This window comes from Thunnus maccoyii, chromosome 12 (assembly GCF_910596095.1).
Source record: "Thunnus maccoyii chromosome 12, fThuMac1.1, whole genome shotgun sequence".
Lineage (NCBI taxonomy): Eukaryota > Metazoa > Chordata > Actinopteri > Scombriformes > Scombridae > Thunnus > Thunnus maccoyii.
The window spans coordinates 14,545,328-14,559,001 of record NC_056544.1 but is presented as its reverse complement, the minus strand read 5'-3'; the positions used below and the strand labels follow the sequence as shown (position 1 = coordinate 14,559,001).

Genomic DNA, 13,674 nt, shown 5'->3' with positions numbered 1-13,674 from the left:
TTCATCACATACCTCTTTTCACACCCACCATTTTCCTATGTCATACCGTTACTCTGAATTTTCTCTTCCATAATTCCTTTCACATCTCCTCACCTTGCAGTCATTCAACTGAACTGTAGCCATTCTTCATTTTAAACTGATGGCGTCAGTGTGAATAAAGTGGTCACCTTTTGAATGATTTATTTGTGTTCATATGCTTTCAAGTGTGCTGGTGTCAATTGGTGGTTTATAGGAGCCACCCCGTAGCTCCACCACCCCTGTTGTTATATGTTTTCCTAGCTTAACAGGTGTGCATGTGTGTGTTTGCTCTATGTTCTCCACAGGTGGACAAGGTGTGTGGCCTGTCTACTGGGGAACCTACTGGCATGCAGCCTACTAGTCCAGAGGTCACAACCTCTGTCGTGACCTCATCTACTCCTCTTCCATCTGCAGCTCCCTCCCAACCTCTACCAGAACAGTGGATGGGGCAGCTAGCCAACTTGAGGAGGTAAGACGAAGTAAAAATCCTAGTCTTTTTTTTTTTTTTTCCTTTGGCAAATAGGCAAATTGGCAAATTTCTTAGCTTGTCAATAAGTTGTACTACTAGATGGTCAGTAAGTACATTTAAATTAAATGAAAACTGACCAGATCTGCATGACATAGCTTGAGGGGTTGACCAATGTCTTTCCACAGCTGCCATCACTTTTCTCTTTCTTCATGTGGTTAGCTGGGCACAAGACCCCCCCCCCCAACCCTACACACACACAATAAATCATAAACTCATAAATGCCTTGCACTAGAGCCCGTGCCCTCCACCTAGCCTCTGAGGCAGCCCTCCCATGCCCACAGCAGCTGGCAGTGATGTGCCAGGCAAGGGGGAGTGCGGGTAAGATTAATCTTGACGGACCAACAATTTCCTGTTTATCCAGACGGCCATACCACTAACTCTGAACACCAGCCTGCCTCAGCTTAACAGTACCACACACACAAACACACACATAGAGACACACACTTGCAGCGTTGCCTGCCTGACCTTGTCCCAAACCATGAATCACTGCACTGATGCCAGCCTAGTTGACAGGTCTTGCCTGGCACTGCCACCACCATTCATGGCAGTACAGTCCAGCTCCCTGCCTGCTGCCAACCCCCGACCAGAGCACGTGTGAGCACTGACCACTTCAGAGACATTACAACACCCACTGCAGTTAAAGGAGAATAGTCCACTGCTAAAGAATATGAAACATGATAGAGTAGAGTAGAGCAACGTTTCTGTTTCATTTTGATGGGAAAAAATATGAATTGAGAAATTCAGCAGAACTTTCTTTGGGTTTTCTGTGAATATGTAACTGTTTGCATATGTGCTGATGTTTTCTTGTGTGTTTTTTGTTCTGACTTGACGTATATATTACATCCCAGTATCTGTTTTAATTGTTGGTGTGGTGTGGGGAGATTATTGATGTATTTCTGGTGTGTCACAGTCTCTGCATGTGCATGATTAATCACTCTCTTCCAGGGTCAACTGACTGTGTCTTTTTCCTCCTCCCCACATCTCCTGTCATGTCTTCATTTTGTTTCTTTTTTCTTTCTCTCACCCTCCTTTCACTTCCCTGCATCCTCCTTGCTTGCAACAATCTCCCCTGGACTCCAACTCCCATCATTCCCAGCTCGTTCCCCCTGAAACCCTCCAAGAACAATAAACATAGTCTGAGAACGCTCTCTAGGTAAGCATGCACCCAAGGGACTTACCGGTATTTACCTCAATCTCTCACACACTTAATTTAGAAATGACAGCTCATATTGTGACAGGCACCTGTGACATTTAATTTACTTTGTTGTGTTTTGGGTGACTGATGCGTTTTTTATGTCTTACACAATTACACAATCATCCATATTCTTATCATCTGTTATTCTTGAACAGTGATTCCCGACACTGACTCAGCACGTAACTTCTCATCACCCCAACTGTCAGCTCTGCCTCATGGGTGGCAACAATGTGTGTCCGATCAAAATATTATGCCATTGTTTTGCTCAAGATAACAACGTCTATATCGGTAACATATGTTAGCAGATCAGATCTGGTGAAGCAAGCACTTTACCACAGAGCATAATTGAGGAAAATGTGCTGAATCAGTGAAGTAGTCACAATAAAAGCCATCCATTTTATCAACCAGCCACCATCATTATCAATGTTGTGTATTTATCATATGCATGTACTGTTGAATGGAATGCAGATAGTGTTTGTTGATGGTGGTATGGTACCAAAGTATTATGTTGAGAATTGTGTCCACCAACCACACCAAAAATGTGGCCACATATGCCACAATCAAACAATGCATTTAAAAATTGTATGTTTTTTAACACTGCTAGTGAAAGATATGTGGTAAGTATTTAAATTGTTCTACGCCCTTCCCCGTTTGTCTTTCTCTCCTCAGGGACTTCCTGATGTACCTGCAGCGCTACAAATCCTTCTTTGCAGCGTTGCCAGAGATGCTGTGTGAGGGGGAGAATGTAGTAGATGACGCCACGTGCTGGAGCGGAGACGACGTGGTGGAGAGGTAAGAGAATAGGATGAGACACAGAGCAGGAGGGTTAGAGGGAACGGGGTGTAGAGTGAAGTGGCACATCAAAAGAGCTAGGGATGGTGAAAAGTAAAGGGGGACTTGACAAAAACAGGTTAGAGATTCACCCCCACACCTGGACAATCCCATTCCTTTTTGTTATGGTTACTCTAAACATCTGATGCAAAGATTTCTGTACAAATCTGATCTTTTTATTTTGTTGGAAAACTGCTGCACACACTGCTGAAAGTTATTTTGGAACTGAAAAACGCCTTTCTTTAACATTCTCTTGATTTAGTTGCTGTTGAAAAACTGCAGTTTACACACCCAAAAACCCAATGTTCTTTTCAGTTTTAATAAGAGCAGTGAACATGGATCAATCTAGGTATTTTCACTTATACTGCTTGGAAAAGATTTGGCAACATACTGCACCTTGTTACACGTCTTTGACATGGCCAGTTATTGCTTCAATACAATTTTTGGCAGTACTGGATTTTGCAGATGAGAACTCATTTCCTCCAAATGGCACTAGATTCTGATTTGTATGCATCCTACAGCCTAATATTTTTGTTCTACCTGAGATTTGATACCTATAATACCAGGCTTTGAGAAGTATGACTTGTGAATACGTTAAGACTTGAGAAAACATTTTGTGCGTTTGTTTGTGAGCTTGTGTATGATAATGTCAGGATATGAGTCAGTGTGGCTGGCTGTTGTTAATCAATGTGGAAATAAGGAAGTCATTAAATCCATCTCCATATTGAGTGAATGCAGGAAGAACAAAACATTTCTAGGCTCTCCTTTCTTTTGTACTAAATCAGTTAATGAGCTGCTATCTGTGCATTTTCTTCCTACTCTGTTCTGTTCCTTTCTTATAATTATGAGGTATTTATTTTGTGCTGATTTATAGGTGTGGCCCTGGGACCCTTTTCCTACTTATGGTTTTTGGTGCATCTCGCAGAGACTGAAGTACTTGCTCTGTGTGTGTGTGTGTGTGTGTGTGTGTGTGTGTGTGTGTGTGTGTGTGTGTGTGTGCGCGGGTGGTTATGTGCATTTTCAGTCAGCATGAGAAGAACAGAGAATTGATGCAGATTACTGAGCCAATGCGAGTCTGTAACTGATTCCCGCTGGATCTGTTTCTCAAACACTTCAGAAACTCAGTCCACAATTATGACAAGGTTATGTTCTCCTTCTTCTGCGGTGGCCCTAAACTTCCATTACCATGGTAACCTCAGCTCTTGGCACTGCCAAGAGGAAAACAGAGGTCCGTGAATGCCTTTTCCCCATGATCCACTCAGAGTGGTTGTCAGATTCTTTGGCTCTTGTTCGTTTTGCTGGATTAAGCCATACATTAAGCTTTACATGAGTACATGGGAAGACATTAGGCACATGAACAGATGGATTCCCGGATACCAAAAAGGCCTTTTTATTACCCTCAGTGGTTGTCAAAAGCCAAAATTCTTCTGTTCTGTTCTGTTCTGTTCTGTTCTGTTCTGTTCTGTTCTCTTCTCTTCTCTTCTCTTCTCTTCTCTTCTCTTGTCTTCTCTTCTCTTCTCTTCTCTTCTCTCCTCTTTTTCTGGCCCAGTGCTCTCCTATCCTTCACAAAATGCATAAGATCAGCCAATGGCTGAGACATATTGAGTAGTCCACCCATTCATCAGGGCCTGTGACAATGTGTCAGCACACAAAGTAGGCCTACAGTAGGTGTACGTGTGTGTGCTAGCTCCATTATCAGGAACATACGAGAAAGTATACAGAGGGCGAGGCAACCATTCAACACCTACAACACAAGAAATCTCCAGCTTATCTCGTCAAGATATGGCTTATCTGTCTGTATTTAAAACCAGTTCTTTATTTCTTTACTCTCTGTGTGTTTGTGAGAGAGTGTGTGAGTGTCAATTTTACTAGCAAGGGCACTGATTTTCAACAACAGTGCTAATGGGTCGTAACGGTGTGTTATCACACACTCCCTGGTGAGAGCCAGGTCTTTGCTTGTGGTGTCAAGTGTTCTTGGTTGAATAAGAAAACAGTACCCTACTGAGACATTTGGCACCACTCATAAACTGCCCAGATTGGCTTGAGGCTATTCAGCAAACCCCTTCCACTGTATCTGACTCAGTTGACATGTGTTAGAGAGAGAGGGAGAGAGTGAGAGAGCCAGAGGACAAGGCATGAAAAAGTTGGCATATTGGTGCCGTGGTGCCCCCTGTGCCTCCCTGTGCCCCTGATGAGGGAAGCATGGTGGAGTGATGGAGGTGTGGGGGGCCTTGGCAGCATAAAGACCCATTGTGGAGTCAGTGGAGTGGGGCACAGCCCTGCCGTGGGGACCCCCAAAGCCTGGAGGGGGAACAAAGACCCTCCTATGAGGCTGCATGGGAAAGACTTGGACATTGCTGCCACTACTACTGCCACTGCCCACACTATGCCTGGGAAAGTTGTATGAGAACAGCAAAGGAGATGATAGAATGACAGATAGGGAAGAGGCATAGATGAGAAAATATGAGAAGAGACCAAAAAAAAAGCGTACAGTGAAGAAGACACAATTATATGATCAAAAATGGATATCCTAAGCTGCTCCATGTCAAAGTCTGACTTGTGGTGGGCACACAAAGGCTATGAGAGCTTGTTGGGTTTTCCCCACAAGCAGAAGGACACGGACACATACACACACTCATATCAATCCACACGCGATCCATATGCTATTCAACAGCTGGAGGGGTTACTCAGTCAGACACAATCACACTGTGCTCATGCAAGGAGACACACATCCACATGTGAGAACAAACATCCACACACACAGTTGTATGTTATAATACTTCAAAGTACATCAAAGGCATCAGGGATTGAAATTCCCTTCCTCTCTGTATTCAGCATCTGATGACAGAAGGGGGAGCAGGGGGCAAACAGTTGTACTTACAACTAAAAGTACGTGTTGGCATGTGTTCAAACATCTCCAAACATTTACAGCGTCACATGTGTGAATACTTTGCACCATCTTTTCCGGAAGGATAAGATCAACCAAAATTACTACATTCTTTATTTAGATTAGCCAGTTACTGTATATCTATTGTAGTTGTCGCATCACAACCTGAAATAATTCACTGCCATCTCTCTTCACTTTAATTATGTTAATTACCTCTATTTTTTTTTTTTCTTGCCCTTTTTGGGAAACCTTTGACACATACTTATAAATCATGTAGGTTATGAAACAATGCTGCAGGCTATAGTCACAATTATGGCATCATAAAGACTTTGATTAGCCTTAACTGAAAACAGGGTTTCATTTTACAACTACTTATTGTTAAAATTCTCCCAGTCATAACCAGAACCAAAATAATTTGTCTAAGAATTAAAAAAAAGTGCCCAATAAGTATGCATGGAATATTAAGGGGAAATAATATTTCAATCAGGAGAGACAAGTGAATGAAGAAAAAGGAATTGTTTATTACAGATGATATTGATGATTAAGTATTGTCAAAAGTATTTGGCTCCTTAGACTCTACAGGGAGATTTTGAATCGAAGGACATGAGTCCTGAGCAGCAGCAAGATAAATCCCCCTCATAGAGTCCAGACAATGGTGGTGGTGGCTGATCACTTCTGCTGAGACTGATAAGGCTGATGAGGTTGATGAAGTGATGAACTAATGAATCTGCGAAGACTGGGCAGTGATGGGGAGGTGGTGGGGAGTGCAAAACGGCACCATGAAAGCACTAATGCAGAGAGGGAGAAAGCATATTTAAAAAGACAGCTGCGATATGATAGGCTGACAATGAAGATGTGTCACCGTGCTATTGGTTAGATGTGACCAGCTGATGTGAACAGTTGACATCTTAACTGACGCCTGGGGGAATGACAGCTAGGAAATTATAAGTGAGCATGTGTGAGGGATGGGAATGACGGATGGTTTGAGAAATAATACTACATAGCTGAGCATGCAAAAGATAGTCTTCCTAAATGAACTTTCGTGAAACTTCATTTTCAATTCAAAACAAAAAGTTTTCAAATATAAGGAATTGACATAGGATTTAACAGTTTATTGAGCTGTTAATATTCTTTTTATTTCATCCTTAGTTGTAGCACACCTTGTAAAGCCAGTTTAGATGTGAGCTCTCCTAACTAATGGTTTGCAGGTCCATTTGATGAATTAATAGGTATAAAGAGCTGCACAGCCATGTGCAATGGTAGCGAGGTAATGACTGCTGTTCTGGTGCTGTTGGAGAACCTTGTCGATGCAACACAATCAGTAAAACTTGTTTTTTCTTTCCCGTTTGTTTCATTGACAGGTGTACAGACTGGTGGAGCAGGCAGTGAATCAATATGAAAACGCCTAGTTAAGGGCATGTCTTCATCCATTAATGGCTAATTGTGGGAATGGAAATGGGGCTTGTGCACATGTGCCCAGTTCCACAATGCCTGAGATTTATAAAAACAGAACTGTGTGCAGGCATGGCTTTATAAATCTGATGAAAAGAGCACATATGCATATTTCTGGCTTTGTGCGTACACACAATTTTAGTCATGAATCTACATAGAGTTTAATGCATCTGGTCCCTGGTGTCCATAATCAGTCATTATCACCCCTCCGATTCTAAAGTGATTCTTGAGGTGGTGGAGGGGAATGTGGTGGACGGATGCTGGCATCAGTGTCAGGAGACTTAAAGTGGAGCTCTCTCTTGGTACAGCTAAATGGATTAAAAAGTTATTGGTTTCCATGTGGGTTAGTTAGTAGAGTGGTAACTAGAATAAAGACAGAATGTGGCAAGCTAGGTGGAACCATCTCTGATGTCATTAACTTTTGCTAATGTGAAGCAACAAATCAGGTGCATAAAGGGATCACAAGTGGGACAGCCAGGTGGAGCAAAGGCTATAGTTAAAACAAATTGCAACCTGGAAAGGGTTTAAAATGACAGCACATGAACCAGTTACAACTGAGATGCCTTGTGCATTTAATGTAAATAAACACAAATTGCTGAAATTAGACTTATTTTAGATACAGCTTATGCAGTGATCTGTTCCACTACTAAATGTAAACTACAACAAGCATGAAAGCAAACAGTAAACATTTGGATTGACAAGATTGTGGGTCTACCCACAAGAGGGTAGATTGTATGAGGCTTTGCAGGCGCCTGGCGGCCTCACCACATTCAGTCTTGCTCTGCTCTCATAATGACTTGATTAAGTGATGTGAACCAGGAAGGAGTTGCCACTTAGATTTTAAACCAATGGCATAACAGTGACAAGTTAAAGAACCAGAGGAGAAGGAATGAAGCAGTCTCCCTGCTTGAATTCTGCCTATGCTCCATATACAGTGGTTGTGTTAGGAAATGATTTAGATGGACTCTGGCATTTAATCAGCATTTTCTGACCAATAAATCCTTAAGGGATTCACTTTGTATTGAGTTGATTTACACACTGTATACAGGCTGTGTATATTATATTGGGAGGAAAAGAAACAGTCAAGTAAGTCAGCAGTCAGAAGCCGTAATGCTTACTGGACGGCTCACTTCCTTTTCTTTGTTTTGACCTGTTTGAAGAGAGACATTCATTTCAACCCCTAGGTCAAACCTCCTTATAGCACCAGGATCTGAAAAATGAGTGACTTTTTTATTTTTTAAATTTACTACAGTTTATGTGCAAAGTGTATTCGTTCAAAGTGATTAAACTCAACACTGAGCCCCGACGGTGCAAGAATGTGTCAATGTGCACATGTGGATGTGTTGTCCATGTGCTTGCGTGCATGTGTGTTCGTGTGCTTCAATAACAATTGAGAACCAAAAGCTCGTCACCATATTTCAGGGATGATTTCAAACTTTTGGATTAGCTCAAGGGGATGGACAGACAATACAACAGTGTGAGTGCTTCTGAATGCCTTGCATTTTTATAAGGTTATGACAATCCATTTGTTTATCATTTTGACATCTGGAATCTATTCTGTTAGGGCAGGGAGAAGCAGGGAGAGCGCTCTACCGGGCAAAGCCCTTACCCCTCACACTCAATCACTTTCTCTCCTTCTTCCAGTCCCAAGTTATTGTTTTTTTTTCTTCCCTGCCTTCTCTGTGTCGGTCTCTCGGGTAAGAGGAGCTCAGTTCGAAAAATGCGAGGGAATTGGATAATGAAACTCGAGAAGAGGGGACAATACATTAATTACTATATGCAGAGGAAGGACATTCCCCTCTCTGAGCCTGTGTGTGTTGTTAATGTGTGGCAAAGGGCTTGTGTTATAGCAGGAAAAATACCAGATACAGCCTAAGTCAGATTAGTCTGTTGGGTATCCATGCTGTGCATTGTATCAAAAGTTATTAAACAGATATGATGAAATGGTGGTAGAGTCATGAGAACAGTTGACATCAGAGAAATATTGGAGAGGAATACAGACTTCATATTCTCTTTTTTTCTCTACTTACTCTTTCACCTCTGCCACTTGCATTTTACATCTGCGACAAACCACTTAGTGCTTCCTCTCCCTCCCACAATCCCTCTCTTCTCTTTCTCCATTGCTCTGATTCAGTGGCCCATCCCTTTCCCATAACCCTGGGCTGCTGCCTGGGACCTCAGCATGACCCGCTCTACATTGTTACATTGCTTAGACATTTCTCTGTCTTTGGGCCCGCATCTTAGTGTTCTGTGTGTTGATGTGTGTGTGTGTGTGCATGCGAGAGAAAGAGAAAACAACAGTGATCATATTACAGTAACTGTGAGTTATTTATTCTCTCTGCCGAAATGTTTGGATCGTGAGAGTTTGTACTGTGTTATTTCTAAATCTGTAGCTGCGCACAAGAAAATAAGGGGAAGGAAAGTGTTAGAAGATACTTTGTGTAGATAGTGTGTAAGCAAATGTAATTTTGTTGGCTGCACTGTACAATTATTTGCCAATGTGGGACTTAACATGCCTTTGAGTGAGGAGTGTTTATGTGTTTCAGCCCCCTCAAATTTTGGTTTTATGGTGCGCCTTGTGAACATTGCATGTTTGCGAAATTTCCATCCAGCTCCATTGAGTCTTTCTGTCATCACTTTTATAGAAGGGACACAGTTTTACAGCTTCTCCCTTCTGCTGCGTGCCCAGCCGGTGGAGTGGGTTGAACTAATATAATTAAAGTGCCACAATAGACTGGCATGCTGTACTGGAGCAGTTCCTACTGGGCGAGGTAGACATAGTGTACTCACCAACCTCTGTGCTTACCCACTGGCATGGCATCAAACTCATAGCAGGAGAGAAGGATGAGAAATGGAAGGATAGACATGCTGGGTGGGGGGGGGGGGGGGGCATGGATGAGAAAACAATGGATAGAAGGAGAGATGAACTGATGGATGGATGAAGGAAGGAAAAAAAATTAGGGATGTAGGTCAGTGGCAGCAGGAAGCAGTGGCTTTAGGAGAGCCCTCTGTCTTTGTGGCTTAATTGCCTCTATGAGCCTGTTTGAAGTCCTCACTGTTAGCCTGTCTGGGTGCCAGCCAATAGGGTCTGTATATCACTGTTCTGTGTGTATGTGTGTGTGTTTGTGTGTGTTGTGTTGTGTCAGGCTCTTGAACATTTCTGTATCAGTTTTACACACTTTCTGATGCACCATGCCAGTGAACAGAGGACAAAACCGTAAAAAAAAATGTCTCCCTGATGTCAGAAGTGCTGATTATATGCAATTGCATGCATAAACACCACACCGCCCAAAATATTATGTGTAAAACAAAACAGTCACCGATGAGTCTACCAGGACGAACCCTGCATTTTAGAGGCAGTTTTAACTTCTGTCATAAAATTACTCTTGGAAGACACCACAGCTATGCAATGAACTGCTTGCTGTTTCTCTCGGCACACGCTCTGCGATGCTTATCTCAGTGTTGAAATATTAGAGCTGTCTCTGGCTGTTTCAACAGAGTCTGGTTCCTAATGGATTTTGTATAGGAATTTCAGTTTCTTATGTACTTTTTTGTAACATAACACACAAAAACAAAAGTTAGGAAATACATCAGATTTCTGTACTGGGAGTCTCTTGTGACGTCGATTTCTGAAAGTGAGAATCTTAGTAGAGGCACATTTGCTGCCTGTTGAATGTGGAATTTGATGTGATTTGTGCATTTTAGTGCAGCTAAAACAAAGAAGAAAAATTGTTCTGTGGTTATATAACCCACGGTATGAGAGAGACTTCACATCTTTCACTACTATATCAGTAACACACACTTACACACTCACTCAGTTCAGTGTGCGTTTTAACACTGTTCAAAGGCAGAGAAAATCCACCTTCAAACCTCTGCTTTGATCCAAACATGCAGCTTGTAGCCGTGCGGCCACGGGATTATGGCCTTACAGACCATCACACTATTTATGTGTGCCACAGCATACGTTCTATACACAAAACTTGCACACACTCACACAGCATGATCACATCTGACCTAGAGAGCTGAACTTCTCTGCATGGTGACTATTTTTAGGGACACTGTTATCCTTTTTTTCCTGGGGGATACAGCAGACTTTACAATTGTCAGATACAGCTTTATCAAGTATAAGTTTTTGTAGGAATTTGAGGCTTATAGGGTTGAATTTTATGTGATGCAACATATACCTGCAAGTCTAAATTTGATGCTCCTAGCAAGTGTAGTGTCAAAATTCCCTGTAGAGTGTTGAGTGTAAATGTGTGTACAAGTCAAAGGTTTCAGTGTGGTATTCATCATCAGAGTGAGAATCTGAACAGGACTTTTGGTTTGAGTCCAATTGCAAGTTTAAGCGTTAGTCCAAGTTGTTGTCCAACCCATTGAATGAATATGTGAGTTCAAAATTATAATGAATGACAGGCATGGGAGGAGAGAACGAAAGCTAATAAAACCGACTCTGTACAAACAACAAAAGTACAGTACACTACTGTGGAGGGTGTTGTGTGTGTGTGCCTGTGATCTGTGCTCTATGTGTGTATGTGGTAACCTGAAACCACAGGGAAAACGTTCCTAGAATTCCGGGTGGGTTTGGTGTCGTGGCTTGCTCACTGGAGCCCCCTGAGTGGTGCTGGGAATGCGGCCTCCGCACGGAAGAGCTTCAGAATGAAGGGAAAGTCCCCCCCCCACCTCCCTCTCTCCACCTTCACATCCATAGGCTTCACTCTGCTGCCAAACACACACACACACACATTCCTTACCAACTACCCAATGTATGCATGTATACACAAAATATAAGTGCAGGACAATACTTAAACTGAAGAGACAACTTTTATATTCATACTAGCTTTTTTTTAAAGTCTGTAGTGTTTCAACCATGACCTGAAGTCTGGAGTTTCAAATGTATCTGTGTCCATCTTGTGTCCATTGTCAAATACTTTATTTTGTAATACTAAAGTTGCAAAACTTAGGAAGTAATTGTTAAAAATTGCCATATTTAAGCCAAGTCAGGCATGATATGGTTGTCTGGCAGTCAGATGAGTCAGGCCAATTACAAATGAGTGATGATGCATGGAAGAACCAAAAGTGAAATGAATCCAGCTCATATGGCTTCCAAATTTGGCCAGGTTTTGAGGGTGTGGACTTGGCCCATTGCAGATGAGAATCGGCTCCGGTTAGCAGCACTCTGGCTAGCTTTTTGTCCATTGTCAAAGCACACCAGATTTGGCCAAAGCAATTTTGTATAACAAATTGAAAAGGTGACCAAATGACCTCAGCACATTGCACATAAATAAATGCATGGTTGTCAATGCCAGACAATAGCGACTGGGTAGTCATAGTGCACAGCTGTGCAGGTAACAGAGACATCCTCAAGCCAGAGCAGCTGAGGACCAGGTGGTGGAATAGGCTGTTTCCCTGAAGTGTGGAGGAACTGAGATGTTGCATGAATGCACATTGTAACAAGCATCAGATTTACACTAGCAGCACCAGATTGATTAAACAAAAGAGTCCATTAATGAATGGAATAAATAGGCATGTATTTTGCAGCATATGTGTGTATTTGAGAGATGGAGAGACACAAACACAGGGTCCAAAATTAACACCTGGTGGGTAGATTTTCTGATTGGTGAGTAAATCTAAGAGGGCTGTCTGCCATACTGGAGGATAAATGTCTATACCAGAATAGTCATGTAATAAAATATCTGGCATGATGGCTCGGAGGAAATTACTCATGTTTGTCCCTATACAGTGTAGACACGCACCATATGTGTTTTTTATGCACGTCTAAACAGTGCTGTGAAACTGTAGGAGCATACTAGACAGTCTCACACTGTGTCTACACAGAAAGCATAGCATGAGCAACACGTTGAGCAAAGCAGCAGCAGCAGCAGCAGCGAGTTCTCCATCTGTGTGTCTACACAGGAGGCGTTCAGGTACAGTGTTGAGCGTAGGTCACCCGCATTTTGGAAGTGCTCAGAGTCCAATCACAATGACATAGTTACGTGTGTAAAACTCTGTACAGCACTGGTCAACTATAGTTGTTGAAATGTGCGCTACAAATAAACTTGGTTTAATTTGATTAACCATTAATTAATATATTAAAATAATTTTGCTTCAGATTTTGCTCTGGACTCTTCTTTAAGTTTGTATTCAATATAATACCTTATTATCTCAATGAAATGTACTGAAACGAATGTATATGTGACACAAAGAGGCAATTTTTTATTTTGGCCGATAAAAAATATGCTTGGCCATTGGATTTTTTGATCTTCCAGTCCCCTTGGCATGTGAGTCAAAATGTTCATTTCAGACACGGCACAAACATTATTTTGACAATTTATTGATACCAATAATCTGTTTAATATGTCACATTCACCCAAGGCTATAGTAAAAAATATAGTAAAAATGTGAGTGTAGTTAATTTGACAGTAAAAAGCATATAGTGTCATTGCCAGTTTACAGTTGTTTCGAAAAACTAATCCTTTGCTGAGCACCACGAACTGAAAATAAAAGAACACTCAAATCAAAGGTTTACCAATCCAATGAAGTGCTGTGGTTTTGTACATCAAAGGCACCACCAAAGAGGGAGCAGTGGTCCATATTTTGAAACCCATGCACTTAAAATGTGACTCTTCAGACTTAAACCAGGAAATTAAGAAGAAAATATGAGGCAAAGAAACAGCAGGGAAGTTGTTGATAAATTCCAAGAGGCAATGGAAAGGCTACCAATATAACTAAAACCTACTGCACATAGTTACACATTCCAGAATG

General features: G+C 41.8%; 1 protein-coding gene across 7 annotated transcripts in view; it reads left to right on the top strand.

The window, feature by feature from the left end:
- Positions 1–13,674, top strand: part of gpc5c (glypican 5c) — a 122,030-nt gene that overhangs the window by 52,930 nt on the left and 55,426 nt on the right. For 6 of the 7 annotated variants that reach the window (XM_042427442.1, XM_042427441.1, XM_042427438.1 and 3 more), the window contains 3 exons: positions 324–487; positions 1,644–1,700; positions 2,412–2,534. In XM_042427442.1, coding sequence (XP_042283376.1) covers positions 324–487; positions 1,644–1,700; positions 2,412–2,534 — 344 coding nt within the window. The remainder of the gene's footprint in view (positions 1–323; positions 488–1,643; positions 1,701–2,411; positions 2,535–13,674) is intronic. The other variant, XM_042427440.1, reaches the window with a different exon arrangement.